General features: G+C 37.7%; 2 protein-coding genes and 1 long non-coding RNA gene across 3 annotated transcripts; 2 read left to right on the forward strand and 1 right to left on the reverse strand.

Moving 5' to 3' along the window:
* Positions 1-467: 467 nt before the first annotated feature.
* Positions 468-1129, forward strand: LOC140353960 (receptor-transporting protein 3-like). The gene is made up of 2 exons (XM_072438760.1): positions 468-633; positions 747-1129. The coding sequence occupies exons 1-2, from the start codon at positions 488-490 to the stop codon at positions 1108-1110; spliced, it is 510 nt and encodes a 169-aa protein (XP_072294861.1). The 5' UTR covers positions 468-487; the 3' UTR covers positions 1111-1129.
* Positions 1130-1858: 729 nt separating this feature from the next.
* LOC140354085 (uncharacterized) lies at positions 1859-14935 on the forward strand. The gene is made up of 18 exons (XM_072438916.1): positions 1859-1939; positions 2970-3133; positions 4113-4157; positions 4667-4773; positions 6025-6194; positions 6271-6431; positions 7787-7997; positions 8073-8258; positions 9347-9558; positions 10646-10709; positions 10788-10951; positions 11510-11554; positions 12150-12256; positions 12340-12509; positions 12578-12741; positions 13829-14039; positions 14112-14321; positions 14706-14935. Exons 1-18 carry the CDS (start codon positions 1900-1902, stop codon positions 14930-14932), a joined length of 2658 nt encoding a protein of 885 aa, XP_072295017.1. The 5' UTR covers positions 1859-1899; the 3' UTR covers positions 14933-14935.
* On the reverse strand, positions 4198-4589 carry LOC140354086 (uncharacterized). The gene is made up of 4 exons (XR_011925949.1): positions 4547-4589; positions 4437-4514; positions 4317-4382; positions 4198-4272 (listed from the first exon to the last, which is right to left on the reverse strand). It is a non-coding gene; the product is annotated as an uncharacterized lncRNA (long non-coding RNA).
* Positions 14936-15693: the final 758 nt, after the last annotated feature.

Raw genomic sequence — 15693 nt, forward strand, 5'->3', positions numbered from 1 at the left:
CAGGACAATCAAGTTGTAACAAAACAGGTCAAATATTTGCAGAAGAAAAATGACTTCCAAGGTTCATATCATTTCTGTTGTGAATAATGCAAGCAGGGCATATATACTGTAGTTATAGGTGTCCTTATTTTAGAGTATTTGAGTTATAAAAATCACATTTGGAAGTACAGTGGTTAAGTCACAGTACACGTATGCCAGGCTCCATGTGCAGCCGTCGTGAGTTCGAATCCCGACTCTGACATATTCTGCATGTCCTCACTTCGCTCTCATCCTCCTTTCACCTCCTCTCTAATAAAGCCTACGGGCCAAAATACGAAATTAATTAGGGTCAGTAATTGAAATAATGACACAGTGAATACAGCAGGGGGCAGTGTTTGAAATCAAAACATAAACAAGTTTCGTTTTACTTGAAGTCTACTTATTTTACAAAAGCCTGTCCTGCAGTTCACATCATAGTCAGTTTATAAAGTTCTAGTCGGGTGTAAGCATGTCTGATTTTGAGTGGACTAAAATATTTGAGAACGAGATAGAAAAATATACAGGAGACTTTTGGCAACTGGAGTTTGATGACACTATTATACCAGGCGCACCAAACCGAGGCTGGAAGCAGTACATCAGAAACACTTTCGGAAGGTCAGTGGCTGTTTAGAGTTTGTATATTTACACATTTACAAACCATTTTTGTTCTAGCCTTTTTTGTTGGCTAGAATAAGCCTAAGCCTAATATAGAATGGTCTCTTTGAAAGGTTTAAATGCAGCAAGTGTAAGCGCGGCTGGCCGTCCAACAGAGTGACGGTGGTTTTCCATTTTCGCCTCAACAAGAAACACGGCGGCAGCGTCAAAGTGCGTTTGTACCGACAGAAGTGCAAGATCTGCAGACACGCACCAATGGTGAAGCCGACTGTGGACACAGAGAACATCGACATCCTGATGGAGAACCTGGTGAAGAACATTCGGTGGAAGTGCTACCACGAGGACATCGAGAAGAACACCAGGGATCATGTTGGTCAAGATGTGGAGAGTCCTCATGAGCCAGATCACTGCGAGGGCTGCATCTCTGGCATCTGCAAACTGAAGGATGCAGCAGAGTTTTATCGATCCAGAAGATAGAACTAATGCTACTTTTGTTTGCAGTCCTCATCATACAGTGTTAAAAGCAAATTTTTGCAGGTTTAATGGGCTTATTTGGTTTATGTTACGCAAAACATGTTGTTTCAGTTTTGCGGTCACATCATGCATTATTTCTTCATCCTAAAGGAATTTTCTTTTGTCTTCCAAATGTGTTAACTCATTTTCAGTGTGAATGGATAATAAAAAACAAAACACATGTTATACTATTATTTTTCCCTTGTTCTCTTGTTCATAAACTTGGACTGGTTTATATAACACAGAACTATACTGTAAAGGTGAATTGGATGGTGCCCTCTTACAGGACACGTGGCCACTGCAGACATCTGTTCAGACCGCAGACCTCAGATTTACATTAAACCTTCAGATGTAAGACTGTGGTTTTCAGAAAGTCACACACCGACCCACTGTGGCTTATCTTTGTTTACTGTCAAACCACCAACACGGAGAGGCGTGCTGTTTCATGTTTTTCAAATCCCCATATGATTTGCTTAGGGTTTCTTCTGATAAAGCGCAGGTTTCAGCAGGACTATATATGAACTCAATCTGTTTCACCAGAGAAAGAGCAAGTGATAAGAGAGAGCAGCTTTTGTTGGTACGAGCCAGGTAATTGTATTTGATTTCAGAAAGTGACATTTGGAGATGGAAGCTAAAGATATTGGACGACAGGTACGGGGCTTTTCTGAAAATATATAAATTTGTCTTTTCAAACGTTTATGGTTATTTTTGTGTGATTCTTTGCTCTTTTCTTTCCAGTGGCCCCGGTTAGTTATGATGCCAGTGGTTTCTTTGGCCATACTTCTCAGTCTTGGTATGTTTTCAAATATATAACTAATACTTTGAATACTGTTTTTCATAACTTTTATTGGGATTTCGTGCTATTTTTGGTATGCAAACATTGTTACAGTTCACTGCTCCTCTTCGATTCACATTAAGTTGATCAAATTCTTGAATAATGTTTAAAATGATAATGAATGTTTTGAGACACCCAGGCATATCATTATTTATTTAAAAATAGAATTAAACGAGTCCAGCTGTGTTTGTTAAATTCTCTTCAGAAATAATGATAATAATAATACATTTTATTTATAACGCACGTTACATTCGAATGGAACCTCAAAGTGCTAATGTTTTAAAATGAAAATTTTAAAACATTGTCCAGATGACTACCTTTGAAACTTTACACAACTTATCATGTAATCACCATATTCTGAATTAATCCGCAACTTAGACACACTTTAATCACTCACAAGGGGAATTACTTGGACACAGTAGCTCAAAATTTACAATATAAATAACCAAAAAGAATGGTTAAACATTGTTTTGACCAATTCACAAGAAAAGATAAAACTATTATTTATTTTATTTATTTTATTTATTTTATTTATTTTATTTATTTTATTTATTTTATTTATTTTATTTATTTTATTTATTTTATTTTATTTATTTTATTTATTTTATTTATTTTATTTATTTTATTTATTTTATTTATAAAACAACCAAAAGAAACAAGACAAGACCAGAGATTTAAAACAAAAAATTAGGTAAAACTTAAAATGTAGAAAAATGAATCATCAAAAAAAAATAAGAACATTAAGGCACAGTTTCTGTCAAATTAGTCCATTTTCAAGCTGCGTTCAAAAGTGATGGACTTTTCCCATTTTCCATATGTCGATTATGATTTCTGGTTTGTCCTTAATTGACCGGGTGGTTCGTGTCATCCATTTTTTATGCTGGTCTTTTAAATCGCTTCAATACGTTGACTAGATAAAGCAAAACGTGAGAATAGCTTAGACTTGACAAATGCTTCTTGTCGTTGGTGTGAGCCTGGTTCCTGTCAGTTCCCTGCAGTGGTCTGAAGGTGAACTGTTCGGAGCCCACCCAGCCGGCGCTTCTGTCCGCTCTGAACTCAGTCTTCAACCTGAACGCCATCCGACCCGTGATGAACATGAGCACCCCGACCAACGTCTCCATGTTCTTCACTATGTACGGCATTCTCGGAGTGGTGAGTGACATGAACTCTACTTTCATAGACGGAAAGATCTCATTGTTACGGGAAAACTGTATTATTACTATTAAAGACACAGTGCCGAACTTTTTAGCCACAAAAAAAAAGCATACCGTATTTTCCAGACTATAAGTGGCACCTTTTTTCATAGTTTTGGCCAGGGTGTGACCTTATACTTATATTTATACTTATATATATACTCTGGAGCAACTTATATGTGATACTATTTCTTATTTTCACACTTGCAACTGCATTTCATACTCCAGTGCAACTTATATATTTTTTTTTCTTCTCTATTATGCATTTTTTCGCTGGTGCGACTTATACTCTGGTGCGACTTATACTCAAGTGCGACTTACTGTATAGTCCGGAAAATACGGTAGTTTTATTGCATTTAAAAACATATATAAAAACATGCGTCCTTACTGTGAGCGTACTTGCATCTCCACAAAACTGACTCGTACTTCAATGTCAAATGTTGTTAATATCAAACTTTTGTGTTATGATTATTGTGAGATTTAGAGATTATTCATGATTATTGTACAAAAATATACGAAATAATAATTCCTGTGGTTTTACAAGTTTGTGACCGGCTTGAAGAAACTGAAAGACAAATAAAGTTAAAGTTAATAATCTTGACATCCCTAGTTGTTACTTTGTCTGTAATATTCCACAGTATGGCATTAAACCTCTCTGTCTCCATGGTGAATGTTCATTGGAAGAATGCTTTTACATTTCTGTTTCCAATGGAATTATGCAGGCAACTTTCCACCTTCAGAAAGTTGCACACTGTCCCTTTAAGTGGTTGATAAAGTGTTAAAATAAAATACACTTCACATTTCAAGAATTGGTAAACATTTTCAGTCTGTGTGTATTAAATTATTATACTATTCCAACTAAAATGCGGTGATAACGTTTTCAATTGTTATTATTTCATGGATTGTATCTAAGCAGCTTTTATTTTGTTTTTTTGTAGGATGAAAAGGCACAACTGCTGATGACGTACATCTGGCTAAGTTTTGTGAGTGATACACACCTGAACGAGAACTAATACACACCTGAACTAGAACTAATGCACACCTGAACGAGAACTAATACACACCTGAACTAGAACTAATACACACTTGAACTAGAACCTATACACACCTAAACTAGAACCTATACAAACCTGAACTAGAACCTATACACACCTGAACGAGAACTAATACACACCTGAACTAGAACCTATACACACCTGAACTAGAACCTATACACACTTGAACTAGAACCTATACACACCTTAACTAGAACTAATACACACCTGAACTAGAACCTATACACACCTGAACTAGAACTAATACACACCTAAACTAGAACCTATACACACTTGAACTAGAACCTATACACACCTGAACTAGAACTAATACACACCTGAACTAGAACCTATACACACCTGAACTAGAACCTATACACACCTGAACTAGAACCTATACACACCTGAAGTAGAACTAGAACACAACAGAAGAATAATTGTCTCGTCTGGTGTTTCAGCAATGGGAAAATGACTTTGTTTCATGGGATCCAATGGAGTGTGGCACCACAGAAATAGCTCTTCCCAGGAAGAAATTTTGGGTTCCAGATATTGTCATCAACGAATTGTAAGTCTGGGCTTTATTTCATTACATTGTTAAGACCAAAGAAAACAAGTGAAACATTGCAATAGTTATTACACGATATGTAAACCAGTGCAAAAGTATTGATTTACACTGTTAATTCTATATCATCCTCTTACTGATAGTTACATACTTCTTACTGCTGTATTGTTGCTTTATTAAACGGTGGTTCTCAAACTGTGGCGATCCTTCATGTGGTACATGGATTCTTCTGCAGTTTAAATATTTGCTGAATCTTGAGTGAATTTAAACCACATTTCTGTCCTTTGTAGTCCCCATTTTAGACTTGGTTTAGATCTAGAATAGTCTTGTTTTAGACCTGGTTTGGACCTAGAACAGTCTTGTTTTAGACCCGGTTTAGATCTAGAATAGTCTTGTTTTAGACCTGGTTTAGATCTAGAATAGTCTTGTTTTAGACCTGGTTTGGACCTAGAACAGTCTTGTTTTAGACCTGGTTTAGATCTAGAATAGTCTTGTTTTAGACCTGGTTTGGACAGTGAATAGTCTTGTTTTAGACCTGGTTTGGACAGAGAATAGTCTTGTTTTAGACCTGGTTTGGACCTAGAACAGTCTTGTTTTAGACCTGGTTTAGATCTAGAATAGTCTTGTTTTAGACCTGGTTTGGACAGAGAATAGTTTTGTTTTAGACCTGGTTTAGATCTAGAATAGTCTTGTTTTAGACCCGGTTTGGACAGAGAATAGTCTTGTTTTAGACCTGGTTTGGACATAAAATAGTCTTGTTTTAGACCTGGTTTGGACATAAAATAGTCTTTAGTAGAAAAAGCTTCAGTTGTAGTCATCTGGACTCAGTTTGAAAAAGTAGACGTTTCGACTCTCATCCAAGAGTCATTGTCAATAACAGAATTTAGGTCGAGAACTCCGATATTAATACTGTTCTGTGGTAAGACCCGCCCATTGGGAGGAGCCTTCCTGAAGTAGAAAGAGTTGTTTGTTTCAACAGAAACTCCCCCTTGTATCTACCGAGCTAGCCTATTCAGAATCTTAATGGGCTATTAGAGTCCTCTTTGTCTTAGTGAGACCCTGGCTCAACCACCCTGAGTACCTGATTAGTACTCTTGTTTTAGGCCTGATTTGGACATAAAAAAGTCTTGTTTTAGACCTGATTTAAAAAAAAATCCTTAATTGGTCAGTTTGAGAACCGCCAATCAAAAATATTGCAAACATTATTATAAAATACTTCTGTTTTTACATGGCATTTACAACGTTTCCTTTCAGTATGGATGAAAACAAAGCTCCCTCCGTCCCATACGTCTACCTCTACAGCGATGGAAGAGTCCGCGATGCTCTTCCAGTCAAAGTGGTCAGCTCCTGTAACCTTGGCATTTACACCTTTCCATTTGACATCCAGAACTGCACGCTCACCTTTAACTCATACCTCCACAGAAGTAAGTCTGAGGCCTCTGCCATGGTCTCCAGTGGTCACAGTTGCATTCATTGGCTGATATTTCTTGTGGATTTCAGTAAGGGACATACGAATGGTTCTAGGAAGATCTGTTGAGATGATAACAACGAAGTCCAAAAACGTGATGACTACCATGGGCGAGTGGGAGCTCATTGACATCACCTACCACAACTTGGGTTCACACCAGGATGAAAACAGCATTGATGAGCTGGCCTTCCATGTAAGCTCTAGTTTATATAAAGTGCATACATAATAATGGTGAATAAAGAAGTCATACTATTACCATTAATCAGACTAGAATCCCTTTGATTAATATGCAATGTAAGAAAATTTATAATATTGCATTTAATGTTCTAGAGATGTTGTTGATTCACCTGCAATGTATCACAGTACAGCATTAAACCAACCTATTTTGCATTGATTCAATTATTTATTGGTATAAAGGTTGAAAAACATGCATTCTTACCAGAGGTGGAAAGTACTGAAAGTACACATAAAGTCATGTATTTAAGTACTAGGTATCTGTGCTTTACTTCAGTCACTTTTACAGTTAATAGTTTTTGCTTTTCTTTCCTCCATTTGAGAGCAGTTTCATCTCACTACATTTTGTTAACTGGACTGAAAAGTAAAGGGAGTAAAGTACTTTTCTGTAGGGTTTGAGACGCCTGAAATGGCCATGGTGATATCCTGCTTTAAGTTTTTGCGTTAAAGACAAGGTTTTGACAAAAAAAAAAAAAAAAAAAATACTTTATTCAATCTCCTTCTTTGACCAAAAATCAGCGCTTTAATGGTTCTGAGAATCTCTAAAAAAAACTTTTCACTTTTCAAATCTAAAAGTAAAGTTTTCAACATTTTTCAACAAAATGTTTTAGCAACATTGCTTTGTAAAATTGCCCATCCAGAACTGAACCAGAATTAAAGTAGCACTAGACTAGTACTAACCAGGACTGAACCAGAATTAAAGTAGCACTAGACTAGTACTAACCAGGACTGAACCAGAATTAAAGTAGCACTAGACTAGTACTAACCAGGACTGAACCAGAATTAAAGTAGCACTAGACTAGTACTAACCAGGACTGAACCAGAATTAAAGTAGCACTAGACTAGTACTAACCAGGACTGAACCAGAATTAAAGTAGCACTAGACTAGTACTAACCAGGACTGAACCAGAATTAAAGTAGCACTAGACTAATACTAACCAGGACTGAACCAGAATTAAAGTAGCACTAGACTAGTACTAACCAGGACTGAACCAGAATTTATCCAGTATCAAAAGTAGAATTTAGATAAACCAAGGTCTAAACGAGTGCTAACCCAGACTTCAGAAAGTAAATAATATTTTGAAGATGGGTCATGGGCCGGATTAAATCACTTGGAAAGCCTGATATAGCCCTCGGGCCTCATGTTGAATATCCCTGCTCTACAATATCGCACCGTGAATTGAAAACCGTTACAATATCGAGACTTGCATGTCACAGCTGGTTGTGTAAACCGTAGACTTATTACTCTTTACGCTCATACCTACAACACCACATTCGTCTTGTGTCTTTATTGTACTGCTTTTTCTGTGGCAGATAAGAGTGCGGCGCAGGGCCACGCTGTATGTGGTCAACCTGATCCTGCCCAGCTGTTTCCTCATCACCGTGGACCTCTTCAGCTTCCTCCTTCCCCCTCAGAGCATCGACAGGTCCTCCTTCAAAATGACCCTGATCTTGGGCTACACCGTCTTTCTGCTCCTCATGAACGACCTGCTGCCCATCACCGGAAACACCATCCCCCTCATAAGTAATCGACACGCAAACACGCAGTTTAACGGCATGTTTGACACAAATGTTTGACGCGCCGGCGTTTGGGTTTCAGACGTCTTCTTCTCCCTGTGCCTTGCTCTGATGGTGGCCAGTTTGCTGGAGACTATTCTGATCACAGATTTGCTGCACAGCTCGTCTCGACTCGCTCCTGTGCCGCGCTGGGTCCGTGTGCTTGTTCTGCAAATCTTTGGCCGCCTTGTGTGCATGCCGTGGAAGCCTAAAAAAGCAAGTGATGCAGGTAAATGTCTTCACTTTCTACCCGTGGAGTCAATGTTTTTTCTGAAAAGTGGCAAAGTGTGCATAGTAAAAGCTGTTTTGAATAATTGTGACTGTAGTAGTAGTAGTGGTACTTACAACAGGCGTAGTATTAGGAGTACGTAGTTTAGTTGTGGTTGCAGATGTTGTAGTAATACTATAGTTTTTTATTTGCAGCTGTAGCCATATGCGCAGGTGGATGTCGTAGTTGAGGTTCAAGAATTAAACAAAAAGTGAATGGGTTGATAAATGAACCACAGAAATGTTTTTATCCTATGTTTCTGTTTGGGTTTTTTTAAACAAAACATTTTCAAACCTTTAAAACATCTATTTCTATGTGACCGAAATGTCTCCCACGTCTGTCAGGAAATCCCTTTCACTCGAGTAACTCATATCACATGTTATTGGGTAAATTTACATTTACCGTATTTTCCGGAGTATAAGTCGCACCAGCCAAAAAATGCACAAAAGAAAAAAATATATATAAGTTGCACTGGAGTATGAAATAAGGTTGCAAGTGTGAAAATAACAAACATTGTCACATATAAGTTGCTCCAGAGTATAAGTATATACCGTAAGTATAAACATAAGTATAAGTCGCACCCGGGCCAAAACTATGAAAAAAGTTGCAATACACCATACTTGAGTAATATTTAGCTTGAAGTAACAGTATGTAGTGTAAACATTTTGGTTCCCCTCCTTCTGTGAGAGTCATAGAGTGACAAAAGTATTGACATAAGAACACGCTGAATATATAGTGATAAAATATGAACATTAAATGCTTTCAGCGCTTACACTTTACCTTCCGATATGATTTGTTTTGTGTTTATTCTTTGGAAATACCAGAATCTGTATATTTTGCACATTAACTCAATCATAAATAATTATATTTTCTTTTATCCAAATACTTTTTTTACTCTTTCTCATGTAATTATTTGGATCACTACTGTTTTTACTTCTTCTTGAGTAATATTATTATAAAGTAAAACGTTCATATTTTGGCCACTCCGCCCACCTCTGCCGGTTCATACCTCAAAGTAAAACTCATGTATGTTTCTTCTCTTTCGACAGACGAAACTCTAACTTCAATTGCGTCGGGAAAGCACAGCGGCGGCCCCGTGACTGCGAGTGCCGCGGTGGATGTGGCTGCTGAGGTGAGGGACCCGCTGGCGGAGGACGCGGCCCTGGAGGAGCTCAGGAGCCTGGGGAAAGACCTCCAGGCCCTTCGTCTCCACGTGGACCAGCAGCTGGGGGAGAGTCCGAGTGCACAGGAGTGGGTCCAGGTGGGTTTCATCATAGACCGCCTGCTGTTCCTCCTCTACATCCTCTTCATCTCAGTCAGCTTTGTCACCATCATCATAATCTGGGTCAACTCATACAACCAATAGTCTTATCTTTAGTAAAGGGCCGGGTGACGTGGGCCGGGTGGTGTGGGCCGGGTGGCTGAACCAGATATCGACTTTGTACTGGGGGGAAGATAACAAGTTAATAAGTGTTTGAAATAAGTAGTACGTATCTTGTTTTGAGTGTATTTTGACTGTCTTAAAATATGATTGCCAATGAAACAAGCAAAATATTTGTTGTTGTAGTTAAAATAAGAAAAAGACTAACTTGAAATTAGAAGATTTTAAACATTTTTTTACTGCACTTGAATTAAGAACCAAATTTTCTTGGTTTATTGGCAAATTTGATCTTAAACAAGTCAAAATATACTCAAAACAAGATAAATAGTACTTAATTCAATCACTTTTTAACAAATTACTTTTTTTCCAGTGTAGTTTCTATTGAATTTCAGTAAAAACAAGTACAAATGTGCATTCACACTTGTCTTGATTTGTCTTTTAAAATGTAGTATATTTGATTTAGGACAAAATTTAAACCTTGCCATGCTTGAATAAGATCATTTAAAAAAAAAAAAAAATTCAAATTTTATATTTTGTCGACAGTCTACACTGATAATGAAATGTTGAAAAATCCTTTTAGGAAGTGTTTGAATGGAAAACATATACATACATACATATATTTGTGTATATCATATCATTTCACCCATCCCACTTTAGTATGTCTGCTAAAATGATTTAATATATTCATGGAATTAGTTTGTTGATTTGTTTGTAGAAACACATTTAAAAGTTGTCTTATATATGTGTGACTTTGTAGAGTGGCAAATAATGAATGAAATAAAACATTATAAACACATTTATTCAGTTCCATGTGGGTTTTTTAAAGTACAAGTCAGTCATCTGTGACCTGTCAAGACAATATTTAGGGACGTCTGCAATCTGAACACTGTGCTATTACATAAAACAGCATCTTCTGCTTAAATGAAACGTAAAAACACACTTACTTTACATACTGCTGATATTTTAGTGCCCCCAGCAGAAAGTCAAGTGCTCTAGGGTTGTGTTCATCCTCATCACTCTCTTTCTATGTGGTGAGTACAACTTTAGATTTGATGTTGGCTTTCGCGACAATGCTCTTTTTTTCATCATGGGTTGTTTTCGCCCTGTAGTTAACGGGGAGCCTGTCATGTTGAACTGCACCTCCCCGGACCCCCCTGCCCTGCTGGAGGCTCTATCTCCAGTCTTCAACCTCAGCAGTATCAGACCAGTGTCAAACAGCACCACCACCACCATGGTCTTTGTCGATTTTATCATGTATGGCATTTTGGGAGTGGTAAGTATAGTCTTCATTTCACCAACAGTAAAATAACTAAACACTCACCATTATAAGGGGAGCCATGACAAAGCTAATTCTTTTTTTCAAATGTTTGTTTTGTTGTCCGTTTGCGCGCTTGACACGTAGGCTTTCACGTGGAACATTGTTCAATCCGCTCCTAAAGACATTTTATTATTTCAGTTCATCAACTTGTATCTATACATTTATATGGTACATTTTAATTTCAAAGGCTGTTTTCTCTAAATAAGTATGTTCTCCCTTAGAGACATAAAGAGCAGCCATTTAAGTAGAACCTACTCACACCAAACATTACTGTCTCAACAAGATTTTGATTGTTTGATATCCCAGCCATTTTTACACATGACAGGCCTTAGTTTTAGAAGAATACATTACATAATGAAATACTTGTAATACAGTTTTGTTACATTTATACGAGTAACCTACAGAAGAAGGTTCAAAAGTATATCTCTAAATTTAGCATATTTTTTCCCATAATTGTTGAGTATACTATGAAATGATTTACATTTATAGATGTGATCTAAATATTCTTCTCAGGATGAAAAGGCCCAGCTGCTGACCACATTTATTTGGCAGTTTTCAGTAAGTTATTATGTAAATAAGAGTGTTTTGTTTTGTTTACTTACTTACCATTAGTATTAGTATTATTTAGTCTTATGCTAGCTATTTTTACTTTACTTTATTTTATTTTATTTTTTTGTTGTATTATTTTATTTTTATCTTTATCATTTTATTTTATTTATTTATCTTTTTTCCTCCATTCCCTATTAAGATATGAGAGGAGTTTTGTTAATAAGAGTTTTTTTGTTTTGTTTATAAGAGTTCTTCTATTAAGAGTGTTTTTTTAAACTTCCTTTAAGTTGTCGGTGTAATCCCTCATTCGTCCAGGCGTGTTCCATAGTAGAAAAAGCTTCAGTTGTAGTCATCTGGACTCAGTTTGAAAAAGTAGACGTTTCGACTCTCATCCAAGAGTCATTGTCAATATTGACAATGACTCTTGGATGAGAGTCGAAACGTCTACTTTTTCAAACTGAGTCCAGATGACTACAACTGATTCCTTTAAGTTATCTGTCTTTTCCCCCTGTATCTACCTGTGTTGTAACAACGAAATTTCCCCATGTGGGGACAATAAAGGATTATCTTATCTTATCTTAATATTTGCTCTTTGCTCTCTTAGGTTTGGAATAATGAGTTTGTGAGATGGGACCCAGAGCAGTGTGGATCCGAGTGGATCACGATCCCGAGGAAAAAGCTGTGGGTGCCAGACATTGTCATTAATGAATTGTGAGCTATATTTTTACAAGTCTTAATATCTCTAAACATGAATATGCCCCTTCCTTGCTAACTGTCTTTCATTTACCCCATAGCATGGAGAAGAATACAGCCCCATCTGCCCCATATGCGTATTTATTCAGTGATGGGAGAGTGGTGGATGATCAGCCAGTGAAGGTCATCAGCTCCTGTCGCCTTGACATCTTCATGTTCCCATTTGACACTCAAAACTGCACTTTCAGCTTCAACTCCTACATACTCAAGAGTGAGACTCAAGACTGAATTATTAACTCTGAGACTTCTATTCAATCTAAATCTGTATCTGTTTTACAGGTACTGATATGCAAATGGACAAAGCCTGGGACGACGAGCATAGATTTAACGTTTCTAAAGAAGTGATGACTACAATGGGCGAGTGGCAACTGACCGGACTTACAGCCAGTAAATTAGAATTACCTTCCACCACAGGATCAACTTACATAGAGCTCCGCTTTTCTGTGAGAAGTAGTTCACTATTATTCATTCTAGTGAAAGGTGGCGGTGGAGGGTGGGCCACCTGCTTGTCTCATGGAGATGTGGCGCAGTATGGGATTGTTAAGTGTGACATCACAGGTCCATTGGCACAATTGGGTGAGGAGCTCAATCACAGGGGAGGAGCTCGGAGTAGAACCTCTGCTCCAGAGTGCACTGATTATTTCTGTCCAGCTTTAAATTTAAAACCCCGCAGCAGGTTCAGCTCAACAAACTGCCATCATAACGAACAGGACCCGGAAGTAAGAGTGAAGACTTCATCACTTAACAAGCCCATAATATTAAACTAAGCTAAGGCTTGAACCATCAGTATCATCTTTTAAATCACTTCTTAAACTCACTTTGTCACTGTTTTTTGTATTTTCTTATTGTTTTTTTTTTTTCTTTCAAACATGCTAACTTTCTAAAATGTGTTTCTAAAAAGTGCTTCATAAACAAGTGGAAGATTAATCCATCACCATGGAGACAATTTGTGGGAAGATAATGAAGTCATTTTTGAGCGATAAAACACAAATTCAAAATACAACATCGATACGTTTAATGCCATTCCAGGCAAAGCAATAACATCTCCATGGATACAAAGACAAAAGTTACTAAGCGCATCTTTATTGCAATTCATGGGTTTCAACTTCCTGTTACATACGACATCTTGAGGATATTTGCCCATTCAAACGATAGCATTTCTCAACATTCTGAAACCCAAGGCTAATAATAATAATGTCTCCACCAGTTTATTTATTAACTTTTTTGGAAATATTTTATAAAGTACCCTATTTTCCGGACGATAAGTCGCACCTTTTTTCATAGTTTTGGCCGGGGGGCGACTTATACTTATATTCATATTTATACTCCGGAGCGACTTATATGTGATATTATTTGTTATTTTCACACTTGCAACCTTATTTCATACTCCAGTGCAACTTATATATGTTTTTTCCTTCTCTATTATGCATTTTTGGCTGGTGCGACTTATACTCCGGAACTCATCGTTCTTATAGTCCAGAAAAAACGGTAATAATTTCCTTTTGCGTGCCGCTGTAAATTCTGCGCCAGGTGTCCGTGCGGCGCAGTCCCACCCTGTACGTGGTGAACCTGCTCCTGCCCAGCTGTTTCTTGATCGCGGTGGACCTCTTCAGCTTCCTCCTGCCTCCTCAGAGCGTGGACCGGTCGCTCTTTAAGATGACTCTCATTCTGGGCTACACTATGTTCCTGCTCATCATGAACAACCTGCTGCCTGTCACCGGGAACACCATCCCTCTGATGAGTAGGGGAGATTCAAGCACACATTCATACTCAGTAAACAGTCTTAACTCTTCTTTTTCTTTTTCTTTTTTAGATGTGTTCCTGTCCATGTGCCTGGTTTTGATGGTGGGCAGTTTACTGGAGACGATTGTCATCACTAACCTGCTGTGTGGCTTGGCTAAACACACCCCGGTGCCCTGGATCCTCAGAGTCATCATTCTGCAGTTTTTGGGACCCCTTGTGTTGCTTCCACCAAAGCCTAAGAAGAAAGAAGACACTGTCATTGAAAATCCTGCCGCACAAGGTATATTTTGTTATTATAAAACTTATTATAAAAGAGCAAGTGGCCAGGCAGTGTATTTTGAGTCACAGTCTGAATGAAGGTCAGTCAAACCTTTGCTAAATGCACTTGTTTAAATGATTGCATTAAACACGTCTGTGGCCCCAGCTTCATGTATATTTCGGGATGCGGCCCTCGATGGAAAAAGAAGTCCTGACGCCCCTGCACTAGAGCCACTGCTCCACTGTGGCACATCCACGTTCTAACCAGGTCCAATCCTGCTTAGCTTCAGATCAGACGTTCTCAAAGACGATACCACGTCGCTCTAGTTCAGATGTTGAATTTGGTACAATGTGTTGGTTTAGAATGTCCAGAGAATATACAGCACACCATTGACTTGTTTTTCAGAATTCCAGTTGAAGGTCCGGAGCAAGACAGCGGAGGCTCTTCAGGGCTTGGGCAGAGAACTTCACCTGATCCGCCAGCAGGTGGAGCAGCAGCGCCGCAGCAGTGAGGTCTCAGAGGAGTGGTTTCAGATGGGCTACGTCACTGACCGAGTGGTCTTTGTCACTTACATCATCTTCATCACAGTCAGCTTCATCACCATAGTCATCATGTGGGCGCGGTCGACTTGAGGCCCAACAGCAAAAGTGGGCCAAACTCACAATGTTGGCAAACTACTTAAACACTAGGCTACTTTTTATGTTCTAGATTCTGAGGGTTTTTTTTTTTATTCCAGAAGAAAAAGATAATTACAGTTTACGCTAGGAAAATGCTACAGTTATTGCTTTTTTTTATAGTAAATATCACTTTTTATACAATTTACTAAAATAAAAAGTGATGGACAAGATACATTTTTATTCACATTATTAAACTCAATATACTATGGAAAACAGGGAAATAAAAAAGGTGGATATTTTTAATAATTATTCTGTAGAGCTGTTGTGTACTTGTTCATGGTCAAATGTAAATTAGAATTTGTGAATGATCTAGTTATTATGTATAATAAATAAAGCTTAATCCAGTGTGGTTCATGAGCTTTTTTTACTCGAGAGCATCAATTTTGTTTTCAACATTTAGACATTTTGTGATGAATTATTTGCATAATCAGTTATGTTTGAGTGCTTCAGGACATATTTGCAAAAAACATTTTCAAGGGAAGGTAAAACCAGATAACATTAATTGTGTGATTGCGTCTTTTGAATTCTGTTCATCTGCATTGTGCTGGTTCAAGGCCATTAAATGCATTCATGATGCATTTTCATGATGAAAATATTCAAAGCCAACCAAAGGCGGTCCTACAAAATATTAGAGCGAGTGCCATTTTTTCGCAGTGGCGACTTTGGATATATATATATATATATAAATACATATTTGTGTATGTATATATATATAT

The sequence above is a fragment of the Eucyclogobius newberryi genome, unplaced genomic scaffold, assembly GCF_026437365.1.
Source record: "Eucyclogobius newberryi isolate DKJ021-1_F unplaced genomic scaffold, fEucNew1.0.hap1 SCAF_9, whole genome shotgun sequence".
Classification (NCBI taxonomy): Eukaryota; Metazoa; Chordata; class Actinopteri; order Gobiiformes; family Gobiidae; genus Eucyclogobius; species Eucyclogobius newberryi.

What these genes read in the sequence shown, in the direction of transcription:
- LOC140354085 (XM_072438916.1), top strand. Translation starts at nt 1,900, where the DNA reads ATGATGCCAGTGGTTTCTTTGGCCATACTTCTCAGTCTTG. An exon ending in TAACTCATACCTCCACAGAA is followed by an intron (nt 6,195 to 6,270) that starts GTAAGTCTGAGG and finishes TGTGGATTTCAG; the next exon opens with TAAGGGACATACGAATGGTT. An exon ending in ACATAGAGCTCCGCTTTTCT is followed by an intron (nt 12,742 to 13,828) that starts GTGAGAAGTAGT and finishes ATTCTGCGCCAG; the next exon opens with GTGTCCGTGCGGCGCAGTCC.
- LOC140353960 (XM_072438760.1), top strand. Translation starts at nt 488, where the DNA reads ATGTCTGATTTTGAGTGGACTAAAATATTTGAGAACGAGATAGAAAAA. An exon ending in ATCAGAAACACTTTCGGAAG is followed by an intron (nt 634 to 746) that starts GTCAGTGGCTGT and finishes TCTCTTTGAAAG; the next exon opens with GTTTAAATGCAGCAAGTGTA.